Raw genomic sequence first — 23,289 nt, forward strand, 5'->3', positions numbered from 1 at the left:
TTTTTTTTTTTTTAAAGAATTAATGTGCCATCTGGAAACCTCTGAGATCATGCCATAAAAGGAATTTTGGCTTTTTGGCAACCAGTCATCAGAATATGCTGTGACTGTGCACCTTATCAGAATAATGAAACATAATTAGAAAGGTGTTTAACTTATATATGTTTCAAAATATTTTTATATTGGGGATTCTTATATGAACATTATGGGAATAAAAAAATTAATACCATTCTATCCAAAGGTTAAGGTGATTAAGTTATCATCACGGCACAGTCATTGGGTCCTTAAATAGAAATGTAAATGAAAACCCTATATGACTAAATGGTTCCGAGCTATTTCTAAACACTATGTCCTATATCTTCTTTTCAGTGTTAAAATAAGCAAATACAATTAGTTTATATGTTTTTCAGAGGGAAGAGTTGCAATATTACATTGCAATTAGCTTGCTCTGTTCTTCTCTTCTGAATAATATAGTCATTGGAACTGTCAGCCAAAGGACATTTTTTTTTTGGAACTTTTTTTTTTAACTCTAAAAAGTAACAAGTTTTTAAAATTAATTGAGAGAAAACAGCTGAAACCATGCATTGAAAGGGTTAAGTCGACATGAAAGAATTCATTTCCACTTTAATGACCTAGCCTTGCTGGGTTAGGACGATGGGGAGCATGCTTCTGACTTGTACTCCTATTGCCAATTAACACCTCCTATAACAGGTTGCCTCAGCTAGTCATTGAAGCTCAGGCAGTAGAAATAGTTTACATGCAGCTTGTTTTTCACACTAGTTGTTTAATACTCACAAAATTAAAGTATTAAAAGGTTGTTTCTTACCTTGCTGGGTAGGAGATAAACAATACAGTGATAGTTATTTGTATATACTTAAATTTGCTTATTTTGTGTTCAGTTTTTTTTTTTTTTTGTAGTTTTTAAGTGAGGAAACTGAAGGTGGTGGTTTCACCAAATTTTTGAATTTTTTGACAGAATTTGTTGAGGGTTATATTGGATACCATAAATTAAGAATTATTTTTTGTCAGCTGTTCAATATGTTATACAGTTAGGTTTTATTTTTTAAAAATATGGTCACCTTCATTTGTTAATAAAGTTTATTTTCTCTTTGTTGAAAAATACATATTTTAACAGACCTTTAAAAATAATTCTATAATTCAGGACCAAATATATACTTTTAAAACAGCCATTATAAAAATAAGTCCTATGTAATTTTAATCCTAGAACAACTGTTTTACAAATTTTGAAATGTTTTAAGTCATTTCCCAAGGTAACTTTATATTTTTAGATATTTTTGGAGCGTTGCAGTTCAGTGATACTATTTACTTTACATTTCTTTTAAGTGACACTTTGGTTCATGTTTAATCAGCAGGTATTTTAATAACATAATAAAATTGGCTAAATAATTGATACCAGTTCACACTAAGAGAAAGGTGGAGTAATATAACTAATAGTGTTAACAAATTTGTTAAAAGGCCTGAGTAGGTAACACTTTGAGGCGTGAGTTTTTATCTTGTTATAATGACAAATGCCTTTTTTTTAACACTTAGTCAACAAGGGCTGCCCAAGTAAAAGTCACAGCTTTTTATGCTGGATCAGATTTTAACCTTCAAACGGAAAAAAAAAAATCCATGTCTCATTTAATTTAACCACATTTAAAATTTGTGGACCTGGATGATAATTTCTATTTTACTAAATTTGGCAAATCAAAACTCATCGTACAGAGGTAAGTTTGATGCCTTTGTGGACTCCATAATAGGTATTATAATAGGTATATTATGTATACCTATATAATAGGTTTTATATCATAGATTTTCATGTATGTGTAAAGGTTGGTTGCACTGCTCGTGCATATGGCTCACCTACTTACCCTATAGTTCTGTTAGATTGCTGACTTATACTCTTAGTCAGTTTAAAGGCATGGATTTTCCCTCCTTTTAAAACAAACTTATTTTAAAGTGTCAGACTTATTAAAGTGATTTCCAAATTGGTTGTTGGTATTGAGTATTGAGGATTTGTTTAGCAAAAGTAATTATCTTGTTTATATGAGGGGTGTTATGTGCATTTTAGTTCCATATTTTTTACCGCAATATATAACTAGATCGTATTACAATTTTCAAATTGTAACATTCATTTAAGTTTTAACAGTAGACTATAAAGTTGCAGAACATTCAGAAGTTTCTTATTTTCTGTTGTCAGCGACGTGTTTCTATTTTGTAGTGGCATTTTGTGAAATACAGACTAGGTTTCTTTAGTTTTTTATTTTATTTTTTCTTTTGCTTAATACCACTTTAGTTATACCAGTGCCTTCAGTTCTATTAATAGTTGTTATTAAAGGACCTTGAAATTTAAGTTATATCATGTCTAATCTCCAAAAAAATGACTTTCTGTACTTGTTTATTATGGTGGTAAAATAGTTGTTATAAGGTCATCAGAGTTAACTTGACTAGTTCACACACTGTACAAGCTGATAATTTTAGAGCTGTGCTATTAAGCACCAGAAAGAAAACATTTTCTCCATTACTTATTTTTTATAGTAGCAACAACCTAAGCCAATTTAAGAAATTCAGAAAATATTTGGACCCAGGTTTTCATTTTATTTACATAATTGTACAGTTTTTCACCTTGGTTTACCCAGCATTTAGCTTGGTTTCTTAAACATAATAAATTCCCAGTAATTGAAAGATGACTGAAGTAATTCAAATTCTGTACATTTATTAGGATTTTTTTCATGTTGTAAATGGGACATGTATAATTTGTTGTTATATATGATCGCCATGTCCATTTTAGCTGAACGTAAACATAGCCTAACAATAGTCAACTGAAGTCTAACTTAAGAAAACAGTTGGTATCAGTTTCCACTTGTGAAATCTTTTATTTTTCCTTAAAGTCATAGGATTGTAAGTATGAGACATGAGGGCAGGGGTAGTTAAAAGGACTTAGAAACGTTCTGTGGGGGAGGGATAAAACCATCGTTGTGTTTGTTTTGCTGGGTAACACCTCCCAATCTTGGGACTCCATCTCTGTGCCCATTACCACTTCATTACCCTGACTGCTCCTACTGTATACTTTTCCCCTCCTTTTTTTTTTTAACAGTTTTATTGAAATATAGTTCACATACCATACAAGGATCTGAACATTTTTCCAAAGAAGATGTACAGATGGCCAACAAGCACATGAAAAGATGCTCAGCATCACTAATTATTAGGGAAATGCAAATCAAAACCACAATGAGATATGGCTATTAAAAAGACAAGAAGTAACAAGTGTTGGAGAGCATGTGGAGAAAAGGGAACCCTCGTACACTCTTGGTGAGGATGTAAACTGTGCAGCTACTATAGAAAACAGTATGGAGGAGATTCCTCAAAAAATTAAAAACAACTACCATATGATTTAGCTATTCCGCTTCTGAGTATTTATCCAAAGAACACGAAAGAACACTAATTGGACAAGATGAATGTGCCCCTATGTTCATTGCAGCATTATTCACAATAGCCAAGACTTGGAAGCAACCTATGGGCCCATCAATGGATGAATGGATAAAGATGTGGTTATATATATACAGTGGAATGCTACATTTCCTCTCCTTGAATCCACTGACTCATACTTTTTTCTCTTTAGTTATTTAACATTTGAAGTAGAGCTTATGTCGATGTATTTATTTGCCTAGTATAGCCATCTAGCACCTGAATTATCTTGAAAATTCTTGAGACCTCTACTTTGGTAATAAATTAGTGTCCTATTTTTGTTGTGTACATTAACTCTGTTCTTTAAAATACGTTAAGGTAATACTCAAATAATTTTGTATGCTTACATATATACAACCATGATTTAGTTGTCTGAACAAGGTGATATGTTTGAGAACTATTATTTTCTATCATTTGTATGCTGTGATTAAAAAAAACAAAACAACCCCAAATGTTTTGTGTGACTTAAATATCCTACAGTATATTTTAATAAAAAGGCATATTTTTGTTTTCGTAGTAGCATATGTAGTACTGTTATATAAGTAAATCCAGTAGTGTGTTTTGCTCTGCAAAGCCCACTGTGCCCATCTAGATTTTAGAAAGTATGGGGAGGCTCTGAAGTATTCCCTGTTCTCAGTGGGCATACTGACTGTTTTTTGATGGAAGAACCTCCCAAGTCTTATTTCCATTTTCTTTAATAGGAAATGGCTCCAGGTGGCAGAGGATTCTAAAATTGTAAACAATGGAAAGGAACTGAGCTTCCAGAATAAAAGTAGATTTGGTCATCTGAAAATGGGGTGGTATGCTGTAGTGGAAAGTGCACGTTGCTATAAGTCAGTAATTGCATTTTAGTCCTGGTGATCTCTGCCAATGTGTGTTTTCTCTGCCTTTTAAACTGCATCATAAGCTTCTTGAAGCCTTCATTTAACCATACAGCTAAAGTGCTAGGCACATGGTAAATACTTAAATATTATTTGGAGCCTGGGATTGATCTCTGCCTCACATTTGAAAAAATGATAAATTTTTTCAGAGCCTGAAAAAGAAACTCCAGATTTTCTCTCAGAGGACCATGTGGCCCATGCAATGATTCGGAAAACTTTAGGTTAAACAAAGATAAACAGATTTTTTCCACTCCAGGATTTTTCTTAGAGCCTTTAATATTCTAACATACAACATAAATTTGGGGGGGTAGGGTGGATATGCAGCATATTCCAAACTTACTTGACTAGGAGGAAACTCTTTGGATGATATTTTCTTGAAACTCTTTTCCCAAAAATGAATATTTTAAAAATCTGTCACACTGTAGAATAACAAAGAATTGATAAAACTTGGTGATATGTTGAATATCAGGACTGAAGGAAAGTCAGCAAAAATTTTGCCTAGGTTTCTAGTTTGAGACTCAAGATAATTAATTAGAATTATAAGTTCGGAAGGTTAGTTTGTAGAGAAACATGTTTTGAATTTTGAAGACACTGAATTTGAGATGTCTCCCTTGGGAGACAATATGATGATTGGTAGTAATTTAGGAGGGAACCTAAAAATATCTGATTTTATCAGTCACCAAATGTTTGAACCCCTTCTATAACATTTTCACCAATTTGAACACTTATGTTTGAATAACTCCAATTATAGGGAACTCATTAACTTGAACTCTTCTTTAGATAGCTTGGACCAATACAAGATTCCTTTTTACATTGAACCCAAATTTAATGTCCCCAATGCTTCATCCTGTTAGCCCTTAGTTTATGAACTATATATATAGTCTAAATCAGTGGTTCTCTAAGCCAGGATAAGAATCACTTGGAGGACTTGTTAAACGCTCACATTTCTAGGTTCTGCCCCCAGAATTTCTGAGTCAGTAAGAATGGGCAGTTCTAACAAATTCCCAGGTGACGCTGATGCGTCTGGTTCAAGGACTGCACTTGAAACACTATTAGTCTGAACTTTGTGTGACAACTTTTTTTTATATGTTTGAAGATAGCTGTTGTACCTTGAATCTTTTCCAAGCTTCATCAGGTCCTTTTGAACATTTCCTATATATCATAATTTTAAGTCTGTTTCCTGTACTGGTAGCTCCTATTTTGAGAATGAAGAACTTTCTAAAGTGGAATCCCTTGCATACAGTCAAGAACTGGCAAAAAAAGGCTGCATCCTTAAGTGTTCTAAAATACTTTGTGCTGGTAAACATTGAAGCCTATGTGGTTGTCTTATGGGTTAATTCTTAATTTACCTCCCTTTGTTATCATACACTCCAAGAAGGGGGAAAAATCTGCCTCCATGTGAATGTACTTAGCAGCCAGGCTCCTTTCTCTTAGCTTTCTTTTTAAATTAGGAGAGGATTCCTTCAAGATTGTAAGTTAAAAATATTTAGTATAGCAGAAGGCTAGGGTACTTTTAGCTTAAGGTAATGTTGCTGAATAAGATGGCGAGAGCCATCAGAGATCTCAGAGAAAGAGGCTTTCAACAATATTTTTTAATTATTAGTTATTACTGTGTTTCTAGGTTTATTTGCATTATTAAAAGAACTATGAATGTTCTGGTTCATGCAAACATCTCTGCTTATTTGCTTAAATAATATCTAGGAGTGCAGAAATAGGTCAAAAAGTTTGTACAGTTATAAGGCCCTTGATATACATTGCTCAGTTGTTTTTCTGATAGATTACACCAATTCACATTCCTACCAGCAGTGCTGAGAGTGTCTTTTTTTATTATATTCTCTCCAAAATTGGGCATTGTAAAGCTTCTTTGATAGAAAAACAACAACAATGTCTTAAGGTGTTAATTGGCATTTCTTAATTAAAGAAGGTCAACTAGTGATGTTGAACATTTTTCATATTTATTTCATCATGTATTTCTTATGTAATTAGTTGCTTTGTATTCTTTGCCCATGTTTCTGTTAAGGTTGTAGTATTTTGTTAACTTGTGCATTGACTTTTTATCATAAATGAGGCAACTATTTTTTCAGGTTTTCTTTCTTTTTAATTTTTTTAGTATTCAGAAAATTTAGATGATGTTGTCAGTCTTCTATTGTTTTATTTGATCAGTTAGGTTTGTACCCAGAATGTGTTTCCTCACCCAGATCAGATAGACATTCATATATATATGTGTATGTGTGTGTATTTTTTTTAACTGAAACTCTATACTCATCACTAAACAATAACTCTCCATATTCCTTGCTCTCCAACCCCTGACAACCATCATTATACTTTCTGTCTTTACGATTTTGACTGCTCTAAGTACGTTATCACATAAATGGAATCATACGATATTTGTCTTTTTGTGATTAGCTCATTTCTCTTAGCATAATGTCCTCAGAATTCATCTATGTGTTAGCGTATTGCAGAATTTCCTTCCTTTTTAGGGCTGAATAATATTCCATTGTATATATATACCACATTTTGCTTATCCATTCCTCTATCCATAGACAGTTGGGTTGCTTCCACGTTTTAGCTATCATGAATAATGTTGCTGTGAACATTGGTGTACAAATGTCTCTTCAAGACCCAGCTTTCAGTTCTTTGGGGTATATACCCAGAAGTGGACTTGCTGGGTCTTATGGTATTCTATTTTTAATTTTTTGAGAAATTGCCATACTGTTTTCTACAGTGGTTTTATACATTTTATATTCCCACCAGCAGTGCACAGTTTCTCCACATTCTTGTTGTTTTCTGTTTTTTGGGTAGTAGCCATCCTAATGCATGTAAGTAGTATCTCATTATAGTTGTGATTTGCATTTCCCTAATGATTAGTGATGTTGAGCATCTTTTTATGTGCTTAAGGCCATTCATATATCTTCTTTGAAGAAATGTCTAGTCAAGTCCTTTGCTCATTTTTGAATTAGGTTTTTTTGCTGTCATTGAGTTGTAAGAGTTTTTCTACATATTCTGGGTATTAATCCCTTGTCAGATATATGATTTGCAAATATTTTATCCCATTCTGTGGCTTGCCTTTTTACTCTGTTGATAGTGTCTTTTGATGCACAAGTTTTTTTTAATTTTCATGAAGTCCAGTGTGTCTGTTTTTTCTTTTGTTACCTGTACATTTAGTGTCATATCTGAGAAATCATTGCCAAATTAGTGTTATGAAGTTTTTGTCCTATGTTTTCTTCTCTTATTGTTTTAGGTCTTAAATTTAAGTTCTTAATCCATTGAAGTTAATTTTTGTGTGGTGTTAGGTAAGGTTCCATCTTCATTCTTTGCATTGGATATCCAGTTTTCCCAGCACCGTTTGTTGAAAGATTGTCCTTTCCCCCATTGAATTGTTTTGGTATCTTGTTAAAAATCATTTGATCATATATGCAAGGGTTTATTTCTGGACTCTCTATCCTCTTCCATTGGTCTATATGTCTGTCTTTATGCCAGTATCACACTGTTTTGAATACTGTAGCTTTGTAGTAAGTTTTGAAATTGGGAAGTGTGAGTCTTCCAGTTTTGTTCTTCTTCAAGATTGTTTTGGTTATTCAGGATCCCTTGAGATTCCATATGGATTTTAGGATGGGTTTTCTATTTCTGCAAAAATCATCATTGGGATTTTGATAGAGATTGCATTGAATCTAGAGATCTATATACTTTGGGTAGTCTTGATGTTTTAACAATAGTAAGTCTTCCAATCCATGAACATGGAATGTGTTTCCATTTATTTCTGTCTTTGTTAATTTCTTACAGCAGTGTTTTGTAGTTTTCATTGTACAAGTCTTTTGCCTCCTTGGTTAAGTTAATTCCTAAGTATTTTATTCTTTTTGATGCTATTGCAAATGGAGTTGTTTTTGTAATTTCCTTTTCAAATTGTTTGTTGTTTGTGTATAGAAATGCAACTGATTTTTGTGTGTTGACTTTGAAGCCTGCTATTTTGCTGAATTCATTTATTAGTTCTAACAGGCTTTTTGTGTGTGGAATCTTCAGAGTTTTCTACATATAAGATCATCATCTGCAAACAGAGATAATTTTACTTCTTCCTTTCCAATTTGGATGCCTTTTATTTCTTTTTCTTGCCTAATTGCTTTGGCTAGAACTTCCAGTACTATGTTGAATAGAAGTGATGAATGCAGGCATCCTTGCCCTTGTTCCTGATCTTAGAGAGAACACCTTCAGTCTTTCACCATGGAGTATTATGTTCACTGTGGGTGTTCCATATATGGCTTTCATTATGTTGAGATAATTTCCTTCTATTCCTAGTTTGTTGAGTGTTTTTGTCATGAAAGGGTGTTGAATTTTGTCAGATGCTTTTTCTGCATCAATTGAGATGATCATGCTTTTTTTTTTTCCTCCCTTCATTTTGTTGATGTGGTCTAATACATTGGTTGGTCAGTTTTCATATGTTGAGCCATCCTTGCATTACAGAGATAAATCCCATTTGTATAATCCTTTAATATGCTGCTGAGTTATGTTTGCTAGTATTTTGTTGAGGATTTTTGCACCAATGTTCGTAAGAGATATTGGTCTGTAGTTTTCTTTTCTAGTAGTGTCTTTGCCTGGCTTGGGTATCAGGGTAATGCTGGCCTCATAGAATGAATTAGGAAGTGTTTCCTTCACCAATATTTTTAGCATAGTTTTTGTTATGATTTGATTTTTTTAAGTGTAAATCATCAATCTATCTGAGTGGTGATATAATGTGATATGGAGAAAAATTTACTTTTAAATGTTTTCAGTATTAAACAATTAAAAATGAAAAAATAGAATATGTTCAGTTCTGTGGTGATAACTTTGAAATCTAAATGAAATGAAACTTTCTGTAACAATATAATATTTCATCTAGTCTCAAGTCACAGGTAACCTGAATTTATTAATAGCATTGAAAAAGTTATAACAGTTAGCTCTAAAATCAGTTTCAGAGCCAAATGTTGTACTAATGAACTCTTCCAAATTTTTAAGATATGGATAATTTAGTATATATATAAATATTACCAGAGCATAGAAAATGAAAACTTGTAAAACTTTCCAATTTATTTTATAAATCTAGCATAAGGATATCAAAACCTGACAAATTTAACATAAAAAAGAAAATGCCAGACCAGTCTCACTTATAAACAGGGAAACAAGAACCCTAAATAAAAATAAAAAAGTAAATCAAACTTGAAGAATTTATTGTAGAAGTACAAAGGTAATTTAATACTGGGAAATCTATTAATATAATAGGAAAGGCAAGGTGAATGAAACATAGTGGCCATTGTGGCTTCTTTTACAGAAAGAAATATAAGTATGTCACTGACTGACAAATCTTGCCAATCTTTTTGTTTTAACTGTTATTTGTAAGCAGCGTATACATGAATTTCCATTTTAAACCCCTTATGAGAGGCTTTTAACAAGGGACTTTAATTCATTTTTATTTTTCGTTATCAATATGTTTGATCTTAGCTTACGTTGTTTGCTGTTTTTGTTTTGCTTCCTTCTTGGTTCCCAACTGTTTTTTTATCATCAGTGTTGTGTTTGCTTTTTCTTCTCCAGTGATTTGGTAAGGTGTACATTCAGTTGTAATGTTTATCATGGTTATTTTAAAGTTGTTCAAAAGGCTCTTTAATCCATATTTCTATAATAGTCAAAGTCAACACTTAAACAGATCTTTTTTCACCCTCCTGTGTGAAATAGAGAATTTTGTATACTTCATTTCTCTCCACTACCCTATATAGTTACTTGGATAGTATCTGTGGTTTTGGACCCTGGTTATTTATATTATTTAGATCTATCTCTATTTTTAACTGCTTTCAGTGGTCTTAACAGGTTTTTTTTATATAATGGCTTTTCCATTTTTAAGGTTCTAATTTTGATTTGTGGGGGCTCAGCTGGATCATTTATTCAAGAAGTTCTTTGAAGGAGGATACATAGAATCGTATTTTCTGAGCCCTTGTATGTTTAGTAATATTGGTAGGCCTTCAGCCTTTTTTTTATTTCAGTATAAAATTTTTGACTCACAGGGTTTCTGTCTTAAAAACTCTGAAACTTTGTTTCCTGCCATTTAATGTCGCAAAGAGATCCAGAGTCAACCTGAGTTGCATTTTTTTCTTCAGGTTATTTAGTTTTCCTACTTGTATGGTTTTAGAAATTTTGCGTTATCCACGTAATTAAGAGTTACATAGGAGTTTTCAAGGTTTAATACTTTCTTCATTGATTATTGTCTGACATTTAGTCATCCAAAAGTTGGATTTTTTTTTTTTTTTAATTCAAGAAAGTTTTCTTCAGCTTTGTCTTTACTTATTCATTCTTTCCATTTCTTATTTTATCCTTAGGAACAATTGTATTTCTTAGCTTACATCTCCTTTCTGTCCTCTGCTGCCAAATAGTTTTCTAAAATTTTGTTTATGATTCCTATTTTTAGATGACTTTCCTCTCTTTGAGTCATCAGAATGTTGTCAGGAATCAGGAATGTTTGTCAAAAGACAATGTGTGTAAATTGTCCATAGCCCCGCATTTTCCTCAACTCAGGTCATCTTTGATCTACAGCTGTACAGGTTCTTACATATCTCTCTTAGCTCAGTTTCTAGGGTCTTAAATGGGGCTTTCTTCTCTTTCATTGCCTGCTTGTGTGCTATTCTGGACAGGTGAGCATGTAGAACAGGGATAACCTCAGGTATTCACTGCTACCAGAGGGCCTTAACATCTGTCCCATAGACAGTGTTTTACATGGGTTACTGTTTTATTTAGGATGCAGTTCACCACTGCAAACCCTTCTCTACTTCTTGCCAAGTTGTTTCTGGGAAGTTTAGTCTCTGACTAGATCAAGAAACAGAGTAGTAATAGAGTGAAAGAGCCAACAGGAAATATCACTGGCTGGTGTCTCAAAGAAACAGCACTCACCCAATAGAGAAACAGCTGCATAGTTTTCTCTTAGTACATGGTTTTCTGTTAGTATGTTTCTGAACCAGAAGAAAATAGTGAGAGAGGAGCTAAGGATCTTGATATCTACTTGCATATGCCTTGCTTTCTCTCACAGGTTATAACTGAAAGAGAGCAGTTTCATTGGCTTGTAGTACTTCAATTTATTCATTCATTTTTTTCAACCAATACTTATCGTGTTCTTACCAACTACCAGGCACTTTACTAGGTACTGGTCATATATAATGTTGAACAAAACAGAGTATTTCTTCTTGCGTGAAGAAAGAAATCATTTCTGGACTTTGTCATTAATACATTTTGGTGATGGTGTGATGTTTTACTTCCCTATTCTTTTTTTTCTTAACAAGTATTTTCTGGCAGGTTGAGAGGCTGTATTAATAGCTATAGTCTAGATACCAATTTAAATTCTTTCTCCATATGTATTTTTTTAAGTTGCTCTGGATCCAGGAAATAATTTTTATGAACACAGTGTTCTTTATCCTGACCTTAAAGTATTACTTCCCCCAAACCTCTTATCACAACTTACTACTGTCCTCACCTTTTTTCTTAAACTTTCTTAACTTTCTTAGTTAGATGAATAAAGCTATCATATCAAAATTGTTTTATAGGATGACCTCAACAAATGTTTTGGCATGGTAGCACTTTAGCTTACCTTAGAATTTTCATTCTTGAAGAGATTCCTATCTATTTGGAAGACAAGCAGTAAAGCTCCAATAGGTGGTACTAGATGAAGAATTCAGTTGGTTTTTAAATTTATCTGGCATTTATTATTAAAAATAAAATTTGAAGGATTTGATTTTTCTCACCATTTTGTACATAATTTTTGTATGTGATTCTTATATTTAGAGAAAAATTTTTCTAGAACCTTTTATGCTTAATGCTTCCAGTAAATATTATGAGCTTTTAAAACAAAACAAAACAAAATCACAGAATTTAGCATATAAATAGACAAGAAGAAGCACAAAGTACACGTAGACCTTTAAGTGTGAAATGTAGTGAGTAAAGCAATTGTTTAATTTTAATAAGTAGACCCATAAAAGTGAGATAGAATATTGGCTTACAATTTGGATAGCTAACATATTCGTTACGTAGTTTATAATAGAATATTGTCAAGAAAAGGGAACTTGAAGCAAAACAGGACCTGGCAATTATAAATTGCATCTCATTTTAATTTCCCAGACTTCCCAGTATTAAAAAGCAAGAAGTTTTCTGTGTGCACTGATTGGGGCAGAATTACGTTTATAAGATTGTAGTCATCTTTAGGGTAAGGACTGATGTAACTTTGTGCAGCAGAATATTATAGTCAGAAGAGGTTTGTTGCTTTTGATGAAGAAGATAGAATCCTTTAGGAGAAACATAGTATCTTCCTTAGCCTGTAATAAGATTAATAGTAATGTTTGTTTTAAAGGTAGGGGTCAGGATTTGCAAGTATTTTTATGTTAGCTACACCAGTTTCAACCAGTTTGTTCACACCTGGGGCAATTGTGTTAAATCTGTTGTTGTATAGGGGGAGGGAACAACTTCATCAGGTGAAATGCAGAGTATGCTGTTTACAGCTCTTTCACCCAGGGATTAGAAGTCTTCTGCCCCCCTCCCTCTGCTTTACCTTCCTCCCCTTAAAGAGATCACATAGCCATAATCTGCATGCTATCTTTAGCTGGAAATCAAGCTGAGAGAATTTGCTGTTTATGTTGATCTTTCAGTTCCGCCTGCTAGTCCAGCAGCATTTTATATTCACATTGTGGTAAGAAACATGGCTCATTGTGCATTGTAGTTATTTTGTAGCAGAGGTAGATTAGCATTGCTAAAATTTAAGTTTATGTCCATTGGACACTTGCCTGAGTACTAACTTTGATCTGTTTTCTACAGGTTTGATATTTGCAAACTTGTCTTGATTTATTTGTGTTGTACCTGAGTAAGAGGATACTTGACATATTTTCCCAAAACTCTTTTAAAACAATCAAGTTTATATAACATGTAATTTTAATTTTAAACTCATAAACTCTGTGTGTTTATAACAATTGATATACTTGTTTCTAGGGACCACCTACAGATGCTCCTGCAGTGGACACAGCGGAACAAGTCTATATCTCTTCCCTGGCACTGTTAAAAGTAAGTATTGAATGGAGTTACTTGCTTTAAAGAGCTCTGTTGCTTTCACTGTATCTTTTACTTTGGAATATTTGTTACCTTAACCCTCTCAGACATAAGCTATTGCTTTAGATGCAGCTATAAGAGTGTTTTATTTCTACTGAAACAAAATTAGGTTGTTAATTAAAGAAAAAAAGACCAGAGATCTCAAAGCTTTGTGTCCACATGTCTTCCTCTTTACAGATGTTAAAACATGGTCGTGCTGGAGTTCCAATGGAAGTTATGGGTCTGATGCTTGGAGAATTTGTTGATGATTACACCGTCAGAGTGATTGATGTGTTTGCTATGCCACAGTCAGGAACAGTGAGTACTTTTATGGTTGCCTGCTGCAAGTAAATGTGTCACTTTTTTCTTTTCCTATACAAAATAACTTTCATCGTATTATATTTTCTCTTCCTGATAGGAAAAATGCATCATGGTATTGAATTAAATAATTCATCTTTTAAATACATCATGAATTCCATATAGGTCCACAAACTGAATGATGCTAACATTAAATCCCTTTACTCGTATCGTCAGCTTTAACTAACATATACTGGATTTACTGGATTTAGTTTGATTAGTTTGAACACTTGGTTTGAAAGATTTCAGAGACTCTCTTAATTAGATTTTTAATTCACATATATTATCTAGTCCTCATGTTTTGTTCCCATTGTTTTGAAATATGGCCCTTTTTTAATGTTCTATATATGGTGATAAATGACTCTTAAGCTTTTTCTTTTCAAAATGTCAAGTTGAAAAAAAAAACCATGGCAAACTTCAGTTCTTTTTGCCCAGGCATGGTAATTTGTTTATTAGAGAAGCATACTCCATACAGATTTTGAAAGTCATCTACTCTACCTGGTTAGAATGCATTGTTCTTTCTGGAAGTTTTTTGTTTTGTTTTGCTATTTTGTTTAATGCATTAGACTTGTATAGATAGGTGTGCATTTAGATTTAAAGAAGGTGGCCAAAAAACAATAATCATTCTGTCTGCCTTCCAAAAAATAACACATACATCCTTCTCATCTGTTTGCCTAGAAAAATATAATATGTAAACCTTTCTGATGAATGTTTTTTCTCTAACATACAACATTCATCAAGCCTTGTAAAATATCTGGATTAAAGAAATTGTTGTCACAAAGCTGTTCTGTTTGAGGCTCTTTACTGTAAGTATACTCTGATAAAGTAGATATTAGAAAAAAACAAATTGTATTTTTAAATAATGTAATATGTATGTAATATAATAAGTGATTTTAATGGAGTAGTTGCTGCAGAATGCAGTGTATTTGTAAATAATGCAAAATATAGAAAAATACGCAAATTTTTCTCTAAATAGACCAGTTTGTTGAGCTAAACTCATTTGGATCTGCTGATTTTGCCCGCCTGGATATTTATTTTATGCATTTGGACATAGAGAAATATGCTACCTATTAACTAAAGATTTAGATTTAAATCTGAGGCTATTACTACTTTCATCTATCTTTTCATGTCAGAATATATAAAATACATATTAAAATTAACTGTTATTTCTGTTACATGTGGTCCTTATGTGGATATCCATTATAATAAAGGATTCTTAGGCTTTAATGTCATTATTTCCTAGTGAATGCTTGTTTGACAATATAAAATAGAAGACTTTGGTCCCCATTTCATTCCATGTAGTAGAATTAGAAAGTTTTTCTTCTGGCCCAAGAGTTAGCAAACTTTTTCTGTAAAGACATATGTCTCTGTCTCATATTCTTGGTTGTTTTTTTTTTAACAACCCTTTAAAAATGTAAAAAAACCGTTCTTAGCCTGTAGGCAGCAGATTGCATACCCCTGTTCTTGAGGATGCATTCTCAATTAGAATTCGAAATACTGTTTGTTTTGGTGGGAAAGAAGTGCTTATGTTAACTGGTTTGTTTAAGTAGATTAGACTTAAATTCCTGATGTTAGAAGAAAGCCTTGTGGGAGCTGTAATAGCAGTTATCTATCACCAATAAGATGATATGAATGCCTTTAATTCTTCCATGTTCTAAAATCTTCTTTTGATTGAACTAGCAAAGTAATGCGACACGTAAAAGACTTGGTTACAGATTGTCTCTAGTGGGAATTTTTTGTGAATGCTTTTCTGTTTGAGGTAATATTCGAAAGTATGTATTTCCCTCTAACCACCTAATCTACCAAGTAGTCCTGACGGAAGCACTGAACTTCCTCACCTCCCAACCCACCCATCCAAAAAACAAACAAAAACAACTCTGGGAAACTAATAAATTATTTTCCTTCTTCAAAATGTTTATGTTACTTAAAAAGACTTTAGGCTGTTGATTATATTAATAGCTTAATAGTTGTAGAACTTCAGATGAGATGGAAGAGATATAGTGCTTATCAGTTATCAGAGGATGGCATTAGGAAGTGTGCTTGCCTAGATAGGTCTAACCAAAAAACAGTTGCTCGAGTTATTTGATATTTCTGGTATATGTATAACCATGGCCATAAGCTCTTAAAGGATCCTGAAAATTGTCTTAACTCATTAGCTAACAGCAGTTTGGTACTTGGCAATTTTAGAAGCCAAGTGTTTATTGATGTATGGTTTATAATTGAATGACATGAGTGGGTATCAAATATGGGTATCAAAACCTATAAAATTATTTTGGTATCCCAAAATAATATACATAGGGTTTTTTGGTAGCTTTTTTGTTCATTTACATTGTAATGTAGAGGTTTTTTTCATAGTTACAAAAGCTAATCATTTTTCTTTCTTTCTAAACCAGGGTGTCAGTGTGGAGGCAGTTGATCCAGTGTTCCAAGCCAAAATGTTGGATATGTTGAAGCAGACAGGAAGGTATTTTAAATGATCATATAAAGGGTTAATGGGAAATATTTTCAGAAATGTATCTCAAAATTTTGGTTTTGAATATTATTTGAATAGTTTATGAATATCATTCCTAGAAAAAAAGCCACACAGTTAGTGTAAAAGCATTTCTATCAGTGCTGTGCACCACCTATCTAGTATTTCTTCCCTCTAGAATCAAAGAAATTTGCTAATCAGAAAACTGCCTCATGTTAAAATTCTCAACTCTCACATAGGAGTAAGCTTGGGCTGTAGCTTCCCTCTGTTTAGCATATGGAGTTACTCTCTAGTCACTTATAATTGAAAGAGCTTGTGTGTTCCATATATGTGATAGTTGCAACTGAATAAGATTCTGAATATTTAATTATATTTATAGGCATATGAGTGTTAAAGACAGGGAAAGTAGAATCCAAATATTCTTCAAGTTTTTTCCCCCAGGTTAAATCTCTCAATAGTTGTCATTCTCTTGCTCAAATTCTTCTACTGTGGAAAAAACTTCAAAATTAATGTTAGCAAAAGGCTCAGCAGCTGAGCAGAACAGTGCAAATTGGTTTTTGACTGAGTTCCTGGTTCTACTGCTGGTTTAATTGATATTTAATCCTTTCACAACAGTGGATCCTGGTGTCCATTGTTAAAAATGTACTGTGCCTGGAAAATCCAACTCCCAGAGCTAAAGAGTTAAAGAGTAGATATTTACTTGAATGCTGAAAGGGTAAAAACTGCCTCTGAGAAAGTGTGGTAACAAGGTGAAAAACTGAAAGCCTTATCTACCACTGCTAATGTGCATCTCTTAATGATAGCACTCCTTTGTCACACTTATTCATTTCCATGTTTTCTGGATAATATGGCGTGTGATTTCAGTGTTTCTAATGGTGCTTTTTCACACCTGTGTGTTTTTCATCTCTTCTTAATTTATACCCTGTTAGTGTGTTGTTTCTTTTCATATCATAAATGTATTACTTGTTCTGTTCTGAACGGCTGAATGCCCTCTTTGTTTCAGGCCTGAGATGGTTGTTGGTTGGTATCACAGTCACCCTGGCTTTGGTTGTTGGCTTTCTGGTGTGGATATCAACACTCAGCAGAGCTTTGAAGCTTTGTCGGAGAGAGCTGTGGCAGTGGTTGTGGATCCCATTCAGAGTGTGAAAGGAAAGGTAGAGTAGATTCTGTCTTTATTAGCATCTACTGCCACATTCTGTTTACAGATACATTAAGTAAAAATTATTTTGTTTAAAGCATTACTTTTTATTACACAAAAAAACCCTCTGTGTTTACTTAAACAAACAAACAACTCTGTACAAGTCGATAAGTGTGTCTTGGTATTAGCAATTTAACTATTTAGAGATTTGTTTCTACTTTTACAGCTATTGTCTAATCATAAATGTTTACCTTTAGATTTTTTTATTTCGTAGATTTAGGAATGTTAAACCTTACTAAAAGCCTGCTATACACATTTTATTAATATTTTTATAAATATTGTTCTCCCTGCCTTTATTTTAAAATGGTGAATTTGGGATTGGCACAACATTTAAAAAATCTGGTTAAAGAGCTCTGTTTTGTAGGCATTGTGCAGGACATATTTTGGAGTTGAATGTTCCAAATATTTTAGATAATGAAAACTTGCCCCAAAGACTTGGTATGAAACATTCGCATTTTTGGAGTGAGGATACAGATGAATGATTAAATATGCTAAATGATTCTGAAAAGAGATTGACTTGCAAAGCCTATTGAGTTATAGTTGTTCTTTGTTGAAATCTTTTGTTCTTGTTTAGTTCTTTTTTTTTTTTTTTTGTTCGTTGGTTCGTTCGTTCTTTCTTTTTTCTTTTTTTTTATTTCTTTCTTTCTAGCCCCATATGCCATTTTCCTATTTCCTGCCTCATGACAGCAGGGAGCAGCTCTATTATCACCTTCACAGAGCTGTCTGCAAATGTGAGAGGCAATTCGATTTTGCTCAACCACAGGGAGAGTGGATTAGAAAAACTATAGAACATACAGAAATTGGCTAGGTGGTTACTGCTTTAAAATACTGCTGAGGTGTCTTGTTTGAGCATGTACTTCCATTGTAGTGTAGAATAATTGTTAAAATAAAATCATAATACATTTATAGAATCCTTTTTATGCAGCTTTCACAAATAATTTTTAGAGCACTTAAAAATAAATATTAGCTTGCTATCTATGAGCCCTGGAGTTTGATAGTATTGCAGATTACATTTACATCTGGTCACCCGCTCAAATAAACTAAATATGGCTGTTAAAACCTGGAATTTTTATCTGTCATGAATTTGAAGTTGTACACTTTCTGACATCATATGATGATGAATAAAAATTGTGGTCTTCTCTAAATCATGATCCTATTAGATGTGAGTTAACTTTTCAGAGGCGGAAACTACCTACAAAAACAATAATAATAGAAACTGATATACTAGGCAATTCAGAATGGATAACTTCTGATGCTTGCTATATACCTATATTTCAATTTATTTACTTTCTTTTTTGCTAAGTGTATTGTTACTTAATTGATATAGATAGAAGGAGTTGAAAATCTTTGACTTTTGTTAGTTTTACAAATTAAAGTACAGTATAATACATCTTAAGTTTATTCTCTGATAATTAAGGTACCTTTTTATTAACTCATAAGTAACTCATTTAAGTAACAATTATTATTTTAGAAATAGAACAGAATTTTCTGATTAAGTCTCCCCACTACAATATTTACAAATAATAATTGAAGCTTAATTTTAAACATAATCAGAGTTCTATTTTGTAGTATTCTTGTGACTGACATTTTACGATCCTTGACTCATGTGATAGTGGCCACTTTGAAAAGGAAAATGTAAACTTAAATACAGTGAAAGAAAGCATTCTCAAAATAGAATGTAAATAAATGAATATATATTTTATTTTTGGTTATCTTGTTTATAGTATTTTAAATGGTAGTTTTAGTTTCCAAACCTAGTTTAAGTACTGTATAACACTGGAATTTGCATTGTTTATTTCTAGTTAATCATAATTCATATTAAAAGAATGCATTTCATTAAAAAATACACTTGTATCACATGACTCTTGTCATATGGTAAGATGTAGTATTTTAAAAAAATAATATATCTAAAATTACTTTATGAAATCATATGTGTCACTGTCTAGTTTTATACATCATGAAAAATACTTTTGAAAAAAATGTAGTATAAATATCTATCATTGACGATTCACATCACTTGTTGTACCTAACGTATAGATTCATACAATTATATCACCTAAAATAAAGATCTAGTTCTTTGTCAGTAAGGTAACTTCATCTGTAAGGTGTCTGAGTTTGGTTATAATTTATGGTTCTCTCAGTGTCAAGACCTTTCAAAACTATGAACCAAATTAAATGATAGTAAATCCATGGCCAGGGTCTTCTAGTCAAATCATGAAATTGAAGAATATAAACTTATAAAAAATGAGGAATAACGTAGGACTCTCCCTCTTCCCTGCATGTGATTTATCAAAGCTGTCAAAATATTTAGTAAGGTAATGATTAGATCAAGAGTTAAAATAACAATCTATATGTAAATGATTTAAGTTGGGTCTCTGTTCACTTAATAACTCTTTCCTGTATATTTTTATATTTCCATTGTAATAAATCCCAGTATTATCTCTGTTTTTGAGTAATTAGATAAGCATGGAATCTTTCTTTGTAATCTCAATTAATTCATAATGTTTGATTTCCTTTTATAGTGACTTGACTATATCTTAATGGAATTATTGCTGTGTGCCAGGTATTGTGGTGATAACCATTTCAACTTGTCTCGTTTATTCTTTTTAGTAATTCTGGAGATAGGCACTATTATTCCATTTTATCAATGAAAGGGTAAAAAAATTAGGGCCAGAGAGATTACTCTGCCCAAATTCATACCATTATTAAGCACAGAATGAGGATACAAATCTAGGTCTATAAAATTGCGGAGCTCAAGCTATTTTACTGGCTCTTTAATATTAGACAATTATGAATGATATAATTAGAATAACTCAGGAGTGGAAAATGAGTAGCAGAGGTCATCATAGGGCCTTTTCTTAACTTATCTGGATAGGTGCCACTCCATTCACATAAGTCAGGGGAAGGAGCTACGTGGTTTCTGTAAGTTCTCAATAGTTCTCCATACTATTTATAGTAGATATTACACATTAATTGATTCTTCTCATGTAGTGTTTGTTCTGTTAATTTTAAAAAGCAATTTAGACATACTCATCCCTGTCAGCTTTTGTGATATCCCTAGGACCAAACGTTGAGACCAACATAAATAATAAAATATATGGTAAAGAATCCATATCACTCTGTATATTATGTAGCCCTGTAAACATTTAAAAATGATATAGGTGAAAATCAGTGATAATAACATTCATAATTTAAATGGAGAGTAAGTTCAAAACAGTTATCAGTGAGCTCTGTTCTAAACTTATCGATGAAATAGTTTTTAAAATTCTGTTTTAGTTTATTTGTGAAATACACATATTCAGATATTTTAAACTTCAGTTCTCAAGTGGCACAGTGGCAGCCTGTTGCTTAATGTTTTGTTAACTCGTATATTCAGCCCACAACTGGACTTGATCCAGCAGCAAATTTAGAAGTTAATTCATCTTGTAATATGACTATGCTTCTTCCTTAGGGCAAGAAGAATGATCACTTTGTGCAAAGTGATAAAACTAGCAAACAACTAATACAGCTTTTGAGGACTCATTTTCTTATCAGGATTCTTGTCAGTAAAATGTTCAAATGTTACCTACTAACTCTTAACAATCTTTGTGTCTGTTCTCTATTTGGAAAACATAAAAAAAAAACATTAATAACCCTTTAGTCCAAATAAATCTTTACACTGGCTGGGTTTTCTTGAAAAATTTTATTTAATCTGATCAGAAATACTCAATGGAGTTTTAAAAATATGATGTTTATCTAGTTGCAAATCAACTCATTGGCAGCTATTTCTTAAGTATATCTGATGTGCCTGTGTGCTAAATGGTTCTAGGATACAAAATTAATTAAGAAATGTTCCTTGTCTCTTTGAGAAGATAAGTCATATACATTCAGTGTCACTAGTGAGCCAGATAACATTCTGCCAATTATGTGCTGATAATCCTACATTGCATACTGATAGAACACAAATTATACTGATACTACTTTGTTTCTGTAACTATGTATTACAATTGTTGCTAGAGACAGAAATAATTCAACAAATACTTATTCAGAACCTTGTATGTGCCAATATGCCATAAAGTAGTATATGTATAGCAAACATGGTAAATACAAATTAAATTAGAAGAAAGGAGAAATCGGTATAGACTGCACAAAGTAGACGAAGCTGGGACTGAGCTGTGAGGGATGGGCAGGCTATCACTCAGAAAAGAGGAACTTGTACCTTGTGAGGAAGAATGTAGAAACAATACCATTCCACTTGGTACTTATCTTTGTTCATTCTTCTTTCACAGATATATTAGAATGTAAAGTGAGTAGTTTTTGTTGTTATTATTGTTTTTTAATCAGCATTTTACAAAAATGATGGGATGCTAAAGAGTAAATACAGATAGAAGAGGAAAGAATTAGGGAATGAATGTTATAAGAGCTTACCTTTTTTTCTTCAGATATCTAGAAGGTTATGTCTTTTTCAGAGTAAGTGGGCAAATATTTTACGTTTCCAAGAAATTTTGTATTAGAAAGTTTTAAGATGGTGGGGATTTTAAACTATTCAAATAATAATTTTGTTTTAGCTTTTTCTTTTTATTTAAAAAAAAATTGTAAAGGCAGGGCATGCAGTCATGAAGAGCACAGGCTTTGGGATCAGGCCTGCATTAGAATCCCATTTTTGTCTCTTCTTTTTTTTTTTTTTTTAAGATTTTATTTATTTATTCCCCCCCCCCCCCAAAGCCCCAGTAGATAGTTGTATGTCATAGCTGCACATCCTTCTAGTTGCTGTACGTGGGACGCGGCCTCAGCATGGCCGGAGAAGCGGTGCGTCGGTGCGCGCCTGGGATCCGAACCCGGGCCGCCAGCAGCGGAGCGCGCGCACTTAACGGCTAAGCCACGGGGCCGGCCCCTTGTCTCTTCTTTATAGCATGACTTTGAGCAAGTTACCTAATCTTCTTGAGCTTCAGTTTTCTCATCTATAAAACAGGGATTTTAGTAACTGTCTCCTAGTATTATGAATATTATGAAGTGGTATATGTAATGACTAGAGTGCACTTGCCATGTAGGAGGTGTGCAATACATGGCACTTTATTATTCTGAAGGTTAAAATAATTGACACTTAAAATGATTAACTAGCATATTTTTAAAAAACAGAATGTGAAAATACCAAAAATTTTGTTAAGAACAAGTCTATAATTACTAACTTGTTCACTTTAGGAAGATGAAGGTAATAACTACAAAAGAAATGAGAAATTTCCCTTCTTGTATTTTGTAGAACCTGACTAATTTAGGAATATTCTTCTGTTTCAGCTAATTTTTTATTGAGCACTTACTATTTTCCACCATATCTCTCTGGGGCATGCTGATGAAGAGGAAAATGAATATATTACATTAAAATTCTGGCATTTGAAGTGATGATGTATTGCATTTAAAACCATTTTTGTGTGCTATTCATCTGTCTATGTTGTCTCCCCCACAAGATGGGGGCCTCTTTTAGGGGAGAAATGTTTTCATATTTTGGAAATGTTTTCATATTTCATATTTTGCCAGTGTCTGGCAAAAAGTAGTTTTCTGCGTAAATGTTTATAAAATAAAATCAAGGAATGAATGCGTCAGTGGTCAGCTGTTACCAATTTTGGCTTTTAGCATATAAAAAAACTGCAGTTAATTTTGTGAGGTTTAGTAAGTTGTATATGTTAGCAGTCATAGATTCATTTATTAAGTGAAACGTGAGATTGACAAGGTCAATTAGCCAGTTTGTTCGTAGACGTTAGCCTTGATGAATTTAAACCTCGTGTAATTAGAGCTAGAGTTCAAGTTTAACATGTCAGTTGTCTTCTAAAGCTAGTGCAAGATATTTAGAATAGCTG

General features: G+C 32.7%; 1 protein-coding gene across 1 annotated transcript in view; it reads left to right on the forward strand.

Moving 5' to 3' along the window:
* Positions 1-23,289, forward strand: part of PSMD14 (proteasome 26S subunit, non-ATPase 14) — a 93,888-nt gene that overhangs the window by 39,149 nt on the left and 31,450 nt on the right. Inside the window, exons 4-7 of the mRNA XM_004428269.3 lie at positions 13,335-13,406; positions 13,629-13,748; positions 16,181-16,251; positions 17,261-17,411. Coding sequence (XP_004428326.1) covers positions 13,335-13,406; positions 13,629-13,748; positions 16,181-16,251; positions 17,261-17,411 — 414 coding nt within the window. The remainder of the gene's footprint in view (positions 1-13,334; positions 13,407-13,628; positions 13,749-16,180; positions 16,252-17,260; positions 17,412-23,289) is intronic.

Source organism: Ceratotherium simum, chromosome 9, assembly GCF_057802395.1.
Source record: "Ceratotherium simum simum isolate JZ-2026a chromosome 9, ASM5780239v1, whole genome shotgun sequence".
Lineage (NCBI taxonomy): Eukaryota > Metazoa > Chordata > Mammalia > Perissodactyla > Rhinocerotidae > Ceratotherium > Ceratotherium simum.